We start from the raw sequence: 11,291 nt of genomic DNA on the forward strand, positions 1-11,291 counted from the left end.
AACAATGACCTACAGAGAAGTTACATGACAAGTTACATCACATGTGGTAGAGGGACATAATATTGAAAGGAAAGCCTCGATAACTCTTAAGGAACCATCTTATATTTCTGTATCACTAGGCTCTAACAAAAGAGGGAATAAAAAATTGTTTTTATGGCTGTAAATCATTATTTATTTTAAAAGTGACCCACTCATTTCTTAGGTTAGATTTTTCACCAGTTAGGTTTTTTGTTAAATGGCATGAGAAACTCACAACCTAAAATGGAAATATAATTTTCTTAAAAAAAAACCCCAAATAATTCATGATGCTATAAAGTAGGGATAAAGGTGACATCTAAATATTTAATAATTTCAAGTGTCCTGTGAGGGAAAGTTGGGGTTTTTTTTGCCTAGTTAAGATATATTCCTCAAGGTCAAAGAACTGAGAGCATATAACATAGAACTAAGTTGCTGGTCTCAAATTTTAGGCCCAAGATATTAACTGGATATAATGCATGCTTATACTATGAAAAAGTCATAATGGACATATTTTCAAAGTGTTATCATTCTACTTTTAAAACAAACATGTAAGAAAACAGCAATGCCAGTATTTGAATTAGCAATTCCATTTTTGATTGCTTATTTCCCCCATCTTCAATTCACAAACATCCCTATCTATACTTAAAGGGGTGGAGGAAAAGAGTCTATGACTTCATTTGTTCTAAGGGAAAGACAGTTCAACAGTAAGTATTACTCTATTAAATTTTAGAAATACATATACCCTAAAATATTTCCATCCCAAGAGCTGTATCAAGAGTAAAAACTTGTATCTTTCTCTAAAGATCCATAATTTTTCTTCAAGGATTTAAATTCTGTATATAATTTTAATGCTTAAGGATAGTTCTTCACAACAGTTTTCTCATACCTACTTACACATTATACAGAAGCAATTGAATATTCCTGTTGTTCCTTAACCTAAATATATGTATTCCCTTAGCAATTGTCTTGTGACATATGGATCTGAGATTCTTTAAAATTTCAATTCTAGTGTTCAAAAGCAAGGGAAATATACCCCACAATACAAATTTTATAAACTACATTCAACTTAAAGTAGATGAATACCTTATCATGGGCCCAGTATTTGAGCTTCATAAAAAGAAATCTTTTGATTTCATCTAGATAGCCAGGTTATATTCATGTCTAAAATTGTACATAGGATAAAGAAATTCTTAGCTCTCCTTGACATATTGAATAGGTGATACATTAAATATCCTATCATGCATGCTAAATTTAAAGATGTAAAGAGCACTGATATCTCCTAATGCACAAACCAATCGCATGAATTTCCATTACACATATCAAATTAATATGATAAAAAATTTAGGGTAAGCTTGTTTTGAAATTTCATACATCTGAAATACTGTAAACAACCTGCTATGTGTTATTTTGACAGGTGTATAGATTCATTGCCTCAAAACAGCCATTTTGTTAATCAGACATTCAGATAAGAAGAAATTAAGTCCCCATTCTGATAAATGTACTTTTTCAATCCCTTAGCCTTCTATATGTATTGCATTAGCTTTAGTCATGACCACTAATCCCTAGCATAACATTACTTTCAAGTTCAAGTGATGCTAATTATTCCTTAAACTGTAATTTAGCCTCATCCTAAACTCAAGTACTTTTTCCATTATCATTTGACTACAGCTGATCTAAAATCTGCTAAGGAGTTCCCAGGAGTTATCGAGTTACCAGTTTCAACTGACCCCTGGAAACACTGAACGGCTACTTCAGTGGCTTTATCTTAGCAATATTCAGATCTAGGTAAATTTGAGAAGACAGAATTAAAAACACTCAAGGCTAGGACTTTTACAAATTACTTTTCAAAATAATAGAAAATGAAGTATCTACATAGATTGATGTTATTGTTACAGCAGGTTACCAGAGACCAGGCCAAAGAGACTACCATTGGTCATTTTTCTGATACTTTAAAAACTAATCTCTCCCAAAATGAGGTCTAAAATGAGTCATACTAATACCAAATTGCACTTACAGAAAGACTCCATTATACTTTATATACTTGGAAGTTAGAGCAAGGGATAAACACTTTCAATAAAGGACTAATAAAAGGTTAAGAATGAGTGTTATCTTGGTAAAAACTCATGTTAAACGTCACTCTAAGGCTACTAATCACCTCATTCTGTTAGTACCAAGGTAGTTTATCAAATATTTATACAATGCTATCTGCAGTCAATGAAACACCCTTAACGCCTCCTTGCTGAAAACTTTCCACTCTGGCATGAGCACTGAAAAACCCAAGTTATGTCCAGCTTTCAGAGTGTAAAGAGCAACTACCTTTTAAAAAATGTTTATTTTGAAGCAATTTCACAACTGCCTTTTTATCTCCCCACCCCACCCAAATGAGACCTGCTAAAAAAGAAAAAAAGTATACGTAAAAAGAGTCAGCTCTTCTGTGAGAGGATCATTACTAAAGTTCAATATTTTTAGGCTGTTTTGTTCTCTCATTTTTATATTATTTCAAAAGTTAATCTCTGCATGATATGGAAGTGTCCAGTACTAAATTTAAAATTAGCTTCTATAAGTCACTGTTATCTTATGAGCAACATGAAGCAAATCTACATCACTTGGAAGAAGATATTAAAATGTCTGTATGGTGAAAACCTTAGGTTAACTATGCATTTTCCAATCAGCTTTTACTGAATTTCTTCCACATCCTCCTTAAAGAGAATCAATCAGAACAAAGCAGATGTGTCATTCCACTAAAATATGAACCCCCCGCAAGGATATGGATTTTAAAGTTTAAGCCCAGGATAGTGGATCTCAAAGGGTTGTAATATTCCTATCTGTAACAATCTCAAATTGGAAATACTGGAAAATGGACAAGTTGTATATTGATGAAATACAGGACTATCTTGCAGTTTGTCTTTTAAAAAAGAAATATATTCTAGTCATTTAAGGCAGGTATTGAAAAGGCATTATGATTATCAGAAGAAAAAACTATATTATCTTCTTCTAACCTGCAAGTAATTTAACTGCTGAAAACATATTCTTCTTGAATTTGCCATAAGCCCAGAAGTTGAGCTGTTTTACTAGAAAATTAAAGTTAACAAATTTGACTAAATTTGGAGTCAGTATTAAGTGGCTTTAACGTTTGCCTGCTGGATCTTGTTTCAGGCACCTGTATGTTGCAGAAAGCAACTTGTTTCGTACTATGTTGGGCTATTATCAGAAGACAACACCTGCCCCAGCTTTTGTTTGGAGAAAGAATCTTTCTGTACTTAACCCTGGAACATACCTTGTATTCTGTTGGAATATTCAGGTGGATTTTCACTTGAATACTTAAGCCAAGCCTTAGGAGTTTGGGTATACTGTCAGACCCCAGTCTGGTTTCTGTATTAAAAGGGGGGAAAACGTTTACCCAGATCTTTTCCCCTTAAGTTGCTGGTAATTCAAAGCAGGAACCTCATCAGAAAATTAGGCAACACTGAGTTAGATACATTTCATCTTATACTAATATCTTAGTTAAAGACCAACATGGGTAAAACAGTAAGAAGGGAAAATTGAAAACTCCAACACAATAATTTTTAGATCAATTTCAGCTTTACTTTTAAATTTGTATTTATGCATTTGTTTGCAAAAAGTATGCCTGTCCTTAACATTACTGCAATGTTCACTTTCCTCTTAAGGTAGTACATAAAAATAAACAATTCAAGCTTCTGTATATTTTATTGTTACCAAGCTTCCACAGAACATGTGTGCAAACTTCAGGTTTCCCATCTGAAAACTCCATGTACAAACTAAGCTAACCAAAAGCGCTCAAGTCAGCAAATACACAAAATGCATTAAAGAGAAACCTCAAATAATGTTTTTAAAAGCCAAACTTTAGAACTAACCTTTTATAATTAAACTAAGTTGTTGTACCTCTCCTTTCATATGCATACACCGGGCTAAACACTTCCAACAATAGATCTCATACTTGGCACAAGGACATTTCAAAGAAAAAACAAAAACAAAAACAAAAGGAAAAAGAGAGAAAGGAAAAGAGGTTTACGCTGACTCGAGTCCAAGTTTAGTCCACTTCCTCGATGGTCGGTCCCCCGGAGGCTCCTGAACCACCGCTGCCGCCGCCGCCAGGGCCGCCTTGGTAAAGGTTGCTGATGATGGGGTTGCAAACTCTTTCGAGCTCTTTCTGCTTGTGCTCATACTCATCTTTTTCCGCCATCTGGTTTCGGTCAAGCCAGTTGATCACCTCCTGACACTTGTCGAGGATCTTGCTTCTGTCCTGTTCGCTAATCTTGCCCCTCAGTTTCTCGTCTTCCACCGTCTGCTTGATGTTGTAGGCATAGGACTCCACGGCGTTTTTGGCGGCCACTCGGTTGCGATTGGCCTCATCTTCCGACTTGTACCGCTCCGCCTCCTGCACCATCCGGTCAATGTCGTCCTTGCTCAGACGACCCTTGTCGTTGGTGATGGTGATTTTGTTTTCTTTACCGGTGCTCTTGTCGGCGGCGGTGACGTTGAGGATGCCATTGGCGTCGATGTCGAAGGTAACCTCAATCTGGGGGACCCCGCGGGGCGCCGGGGGAATCCCGGTCAGGTCGAACTTGCCCAGCAGGTTATTGTCCTTCGTCATGGCCCGTTCGCCCTCGTACACCTGCACCAGCACACTGCTCTGGTTGTCTGAGTAGGTGGTGAAGGTCTGCGTCTGCTTGGTGGGGATCGTGGTGTTCCTTTTGATGAGTGGAGTCATGACGCCTCCAGCCGTCTCAATGCCCAGCGACAACGGGGTCACGTCGAGTAGCAGCAGGTCCTGCACGTTCTCTGACTTGTCCCCGATGAGAATGGCCGCCTGCACCGCGGCTCCGTAGGCCACCGCCTCGTCAGGGTTGATGCTCTTGTTCAGCTCCTTGCCATTGAAGAAATCCTGCAGCAGCTTCTGGATCTTGGGGATGCGAGTGGAGCCGCCTACCAGCACGATCTCCTGGATCTGGCCCTTGTCCAGCTTGGCGTCGCGCAGCGCCTTCTCCACCGGTTCGAGGGTCCCGCGGAACAGGTCGGCGTTGAGCTCCTCGAAGCGGGCACGGGTGATGGACGTGTAGAAATCCACGCCCTCGTAGAGCGAGTCGATCTCGATGCTCGCCTGAGTGGACGAGCTCAGGGTGCGCTTGGCTCGCTCGCAGGCGGTGCGGAGTCGCCGCACGGCGCGCTTGTTGGGTGTAATGTCTTTCTTGTACTTGCGCTTGAACTCCTCCGCCAGGTGGCTCACCATGCGGTTATCGAAGTCCTCACCGCCCAGGTGGGTGTCGCCAGCCGTGGACTTCACCTCGAAGATGCCATCCTCGATGGTCAGGATGGACACGTCGAAGGTGCCTCCGCCCAGGTCGAAGATGAGCACGTTCTTCTCGCCGCCCGCGGAGCCCTTCTTGTCCAGGCCGTAGGCGATGGCCGCCGCCGTGGGCTCGTTGATGATGCGCAGCACGTTGAGGCCCGTAATGGTGCCCGCGTCCTTGGTGGCCTGGCGCTGCGAGTCATTGAAATAGGCCGGGACGGTGATGACCGCGCTCTGCACCTTGCCCCCCAGGTAGGCTTCGGCGATCTCCTTCATCTTAGTGAGGACCATGGAGGAGATCTCCTCCGGGAAAAAGGTCTTGATCTCTCCCTTGTACTCCACCTGCACTTTGGGCTTCCCTCCCTCGCTCACCACCCGGAATGGCCAGTGCTTCATGTCCGACTGCACTGTGGCGTCCTCGAACTTCCGACCGATCAGCCTCTTGGCATCGAAGATGGTGTTGGTAGGGTTCATGGCCACCTGGTTCTTGGCGGCGTCCCCGATAAGGCGCTCGCTGTCGGTGAAGGCAACGTAGCTAGGGGTGGTGCGGTTGCCCTGGTCGTTGGCAATGATCTCCACCTTGCCATGTTGGAAGACCCCCACGCACGAGTAGGTGGTGCCCAGGTCGATGCCGATAGCCGGGCCGCGGGCAGACATCCTGACTGAGACAGGCAAGCGACGTTAGACGACAACACCTAGGGCAGAAAATCCGCGGCCTCAACTAACGGTCGCCTCGCACCAAACACTATGAGCGCAACAACCGTCTCCCTCTCCCCTCGCTCCGCTCCCCACTCTTATAGTCGCCTCCCTGCCGCCTTCAGAGCCAATCCACTCTCGGGACCGCCAGCCACAGGCTTGCCTGAGCCGGAGTGACCCGCCTACGGCCCAACAGACTTCTAGTTGGGTGAGGGGCGGGACTACGGCCCGCGCGAGGACGCGACGGGCGGACGTTATGCAAGTGAGGCCCCGCCCACGCGCCCCAGGCGGCCAGTTGCCTCCGAGGCTCACTAGCAACCTGCGGCTTGGGGGCTTTAGGCTCGCATCCCACGCGTTTTCGCGATCTTCGCCTTTCCTAAGGCGGGATTCGTCGACGTCCGTTGGATTGGCAGGACACGCGGCCAATAAGCAGCGCGGACTCCCAAGTAGGGTGGGGAAGGAAGTGCTGGGGCGTGGCGCCAGGAGGAGGCGCGGAAGGGGAGCGTCGAGAGGGGAGTCGCCTTGTCCGGTCGTTCAGTTCTTAGGCTCGAAATGCTGTGCAGTTCCTAGTGTGTCCACCAACCTAGCTCGTAGGGGCGGGGCAATTCATTCTGAGTTGGTGGCCAGGAGGAACTAGGGCCAGAGCAGGCATTTTTCTTCAGCCGGCGCGTGGGCGTTGGCTTGGCTTGGCCTGGGCGTGAGGGCGGCTCCTGCCCCGGGGGAGGAGCGGGGGTAGCGGGGGAGACAAAGAGAAATGACGCGGAAGTTCCTAGGCTGGGCCGTCGGCCTCCTGGAATTTAATTTTGCGTGCTTCACAGCGTCTCAGGGGGTGTGAGCGCTGGATAAAAACTGCCTGGCGGGCGGGGACAGCAGGAGCCCGGGAGAGCGCCTGGAGAGTCCGACCGTTTATCCGCGCCGCGCGCGAGGCGGCCTGCAGAGTGGGGGATGGGAGTGATTGCAACTCGTCTTCCCAAAAGTGTTTGTAAACTTTCTCGATCTCGCTTTCCGTTTTCCCAGCTTGTCCTGCCACTGTAAGCTTCCTAGTTTCATCTCCCTGTTCTCTACACTGCTTTCTTTATTTTCCGTTTCAAGTGCTTTAAACGCCGCTTTGAGTTCCTCACGAGGAAGTCCATAATCAAAACCCACACTTTGAAGTACCATAAAATAACCCAGTCTCAACGCCTCTCACGAGTCTCTCAACCCCAGGTTAAGCACGCACGATCATGTTTATGACTGAGTTATGTTTATGAATGAGCTCAACTGAGTGAGATTATTTTCTTTAGCCATGCTGAAGTTACACTAGAGGCGTAAACTCTCAGAGAAGGTAGATGAGAAGGAGTGCAACTTATTCTATAACGTTTAAGAGGACTATATGGGAGTAGGTCTGGAGGTATTGTCTGGCACCAAGTGATAGGTGGTAGAAGCAGGCTCCTATAAATGGGCTCCGGAAGGAGGACAGTAACAAAACAGCGATAACCCTTCACATTATGTGGGGAAGCTGGAGACAGTCATTCAGTTAGCTTTAAGAAGTCCCAGGATGTGAGGTAAAAAGACAAATGCAAAAATAATCTGTCTTTATGAGGTTGAGAGCCCAATAAATAGATAAAAATAATTCAAGAGAAGTGCTATAGGGAACACAGAGGCGGGGGCACATCCAGACAGGGTAAAGTATGTTCCTGAGGGCTTCCTGGAAGAGGTGACATGCCTGAGCCAGGTGCTGACCTTTGCCATTCTTTGCATGGGTTGTAGCATGGGCAAAGATGAGAGCGGCGTGTGCTGGCAGCAACTACAAGTTCAGTGCGGAAGATTAGTGTCACTACATGGGGAGGGATAAGAACCAGAAACAGTCGCTTCAGGAGGACAAGATACATTTAAGAGCTTTATGTGCCGTGATCTTTTTCCTGAGGCTGTGGGAAGGGGAAAATCCTTTGAAGGAGGCTAATGTATAGTTAATATCAAAGTTGTTTGGGGCAGTGCTGGAGAAAAGTTTTTGTCTGAGAGACACAAAAGTTATCTGAGACCAAAAAGTAATGTTGACAGAATCCAATTAAGTCAATCAATGGACATTTAAGTTTCTTTTATCTAGTTGTGTATGTAATTTCCAATTTTTAAAAACACATCTACTATTAATTTGTTAATCTCATTTCACAATTCACATCTCTTTTTCCACGAAAGAAGTTAAGGAAAAAATTTGAACCAGGAAAACTTTTTTTTTTTAATTAGGAAAAAAAAGATCAAACCAAAAAGTTTCTGTTGAAGTTGCCTTAAATTTTGAGTACAGATTTCTTGATTTTATTCTTAGAAATTCTTGTCTTTTGTGTAGTTAAAAAAGGGAGCGGAGGGAATTAGTGGGCTGGAAAGCAATACAAATTCTTTGTAGAACTAATGATATGATGTGATTTAGGGACAGGGTCCCAACTACAACTGAAAGCAGAAGAGAATTGTGAGAAACACAATCTCTTCAGATCTCTTGTGTTCAGACAGTCCTCACGCACTTACCTCAAGCAAAGCAAGTTAGCAAAAAAGCAGACATGCCAGTTCTTACACGCAAACACTAAAATTACAGCTTCAGAAGGGAGGGGTTCTTTTGTATAATAACTATGTCCTGCACAGTTATTACAAACAAATCTTCCAATCTAACTACCACATTCATCTTTTTTTTAAAGTTTATTTTATTTATTTTTGGCTGCATCGGGTCTTCATTGCACTGCGCGGGCTTCTCATTGCAGTGGCTTGTCTTGTTGCGGAGCACGGGCTCTAGGTGCGTGGGCTTCAGTAGTTGTGGCACGTGGGCTCAGTAGTTGTGGCTCGCAGGCTCTAGAGCACAGGCTCCGTGTCCAGTAGCTGTGACACACGGGCTTAGTTGCTCCGTGGCATGTGGGATCTTCCCAGACCAGGGCTTGAACCCGTGTCTCCTGCATTGGCAGGCGGATTCTTAACCACTGCGCCACCAGGGAAGTCCCACATTCATCTTTAACACAGCTTTCTGAAACCAGAGTAGCAATTTTATCTGTATTTTCATTAGGTATATGTATTTTTTCTGCTCTAACTTTTCACCTAGTAAATTGATACTTCATACGTTTCATACTTTAAATAGCATCCTGAGCTTTTCCCCAAAAGACACAGTATTTGCATTTTTATTTCCTATGAAATAAACTTTTACAATCCTAGAACATTATCATATACTGACCATTCTTGGAGTTTTTATATTTTTCCTTATTTCTATTGATTTTTTTAAAATGTTCTTTTCTATTTGATGATTGTGGCTCATAATTCATTAAACATGTAGCCCATTAAAAATGGTCAAATTAGCAAATCTATGATCCAGTGAAATTCATCAATTCCAGTAATGTTGTGGCAGAACAGGTAAACCCTACTGGTGGGAATGTAAATTAGTACAATCTTTCTGGAGGGCAATGTGACAATATTTTTTCTTTACCTTAAGTATGATCATACCATTCATTTAGCATTACTCTGTGGGATTTATCCTAAGGAAATAATAGAACATGCAGGTATATTATTTATAACAATGATAAAAGAGAAATGGCTTTAATATCTGACAATAAGAAAATGATTTTTTGAGTTATAGTCATGGATTATTATGTAGCCCTGAAAATTGTTTACAAGATTTTTAATGACATGGGAAAATGTTCTTGGTATAATTAAGGGGAAAATAAGATACAAGGCTTTTGTATATTCTTATCTTATATGTAAGATAATCATATATATGAAAATTGCATAAAAATGGTTATCGTTAGAGGGTAGGATTATCAGTAATTTTTCTAAATTTTCTTGTACTTTTACAATTGATTTTCAAAACTTGACTATTAACATTCAACTGAAAGTTTGCTAATCCTACTATTTACATAGAAATTACTACTGATTTTCAACAGGTGTAATCTGACAGATTATAAATACTAGGGTGTTTCAAAATATTTTTAAAATCCAAGGACTGGGGCTTCCCTGGTGGCGCAGTGGTTGAGAGTCTGCCTGCCGATGCAGGGGACATGGGTTCGTGCCCCGGACCGGGAAGATCCCATATGCCGCGGAGCAGCTAGGCCCGTGAGCCATGGCTGCTGAGCCTGCGCGTCCAGAGCCTGTGCTCCACAACGGGAGAGGCCACAACAGTGAGAGGCCCACGTACCACACACACACACATAAAAAATCCAAGGACTGAGATTTTATACAGTCTAGAAAAAACAAGAGCTTTAATATGTATCAAATTTTCTCTGATTAATTCCCCAAACCCAGAAGAGTACCTGGAAAACAGTAGTAATTTACTAGCTCAATGTTTATTAAAAGTGACCTGAGGCATATTATTTAACAAAAAAAAAACTGGAAATAATAACTTGTTTTTTCCTGTATAAGAGGAAGGTTCTCTGCCTACCTCTTATATTTCTGAACTAAATAATACTGAAGAGACCAAAAGTTGAAACAAATTCACATCTGAAAATATTTGTACCTAGAGATACAAAGATGAATAAGATGAGGTCTAAAACTGTGTGCTTGGGTAGTCAGGCCTGCCCTAAGGAGACTAAGTGAGCAAGAATACATTTTTTCCAGAATTACCAGGAAAAAAATTTACAGATTTTCTGGAACCCTCTCAATCCCTACCCAGGCACAAACTTCATAAAGGTTGTGGATTGTTTTGAAGAGGTAATGTTGGCCTGAAGAGAAGGTGGAGTCAGTAGCAGCCTATAATTTGAGGACCTATCAGCAAACTGGAGTTCAACTATTATATTTAAGATCTTTATAAATACTACAATTTTATAATTCTTTGGATGTACCTTGTCCCAAAACATTTCTCCAGTCACCTGTCACTCTAGGAAAAATTTCACCATCTGTTTCTTTGAGTCTTAAGAAACTCAGTCTTTAAAAGTTCTAATTGAACTGTAGATACACAGTAGCTTGGGGTAGGACACTACCATGCCGTATATGGAAGGCTAAGTGTCCCAAACCTGGAAGAGAGGCTTTTCCAGAAAAAAAGTGAATCTGTGCAATAGCAGACAAACTGTACCTTCTTCAGTTTTGTAGAGTGCTAATCTCGAGGACAGACTCTTGTGGAATAGTCTGAAATAATCTGAAAGAAGTGAAGCTGTTGTCTTACAAGTGGAGACTAAGATTCAACATGCCATTATTGCTAATGCTTATTAACTTCTGTGAAATTATGGCAATTATCTTTCAGGACTTACCTGAAATGAAAAGAAAACTTATTGCTGATCACTTGCAAAAAGAAAAACAACTTCTTAAACTGAAAATGAACAAA

The 11,291-nt window shown here is 42.3% G+C and overlaps 1 protein-coding gene and 1 non-coding gene across 2 annotated transcripts; one reads left to right on the plus strand and one right to left on the minus strand.

The window, feature by feature from the left end:
* Window positions 1–3,594: 3,594 nt before the first annotated feature.
* Window positions 3,595–6,326, minus strand: HSPA2 (heat shock protein family A (Hsp70) member 2). Its single transcript, XM_060096010.1, has one exon. The coding sequence runs from the start codon at window positions 5,984–5,986 to the stop codon at window positions 4,070–4,072; it is 1,917 nt and encodes a 638-aa protein (XP_059951993.1). The 5' UTR covers window positions 5,987–6,326; the 3' UTR covers window positions 3,595–4,069.
* Window positions 6,327–11,182: 4,856 nt separating this feature from the next.
* LOC132489704 (small nucleolar RNA SNORD2) lies at window positions 11,183–11,251 on the plus strand. Its single transcript, XR_009532091.1, has one exon. It is a non-coding gene; the product is annotated as a small nucleolar RNA SNORD2 (small nucleolar RNA).
* The last annotated feature ends 40 nt before the right edge of the window (window positions 11,252–11,291 follow it).

This window comes from Mesoplodon densirostris, chromosome 4, assembly GCF_025265405.1.
Source record: "Mesoplodon densirostris isolate mMesDen1 chromosome 4, mMesDen1 primary haplotype, whole genome shotgun sequence".
Lineage (NCBI taxonomy): Eukaryota > Metazoa > Chordata > Mammalia > Artiodactyla > Ziphiidae > Mesoplodon > Mesoplodon densirostris.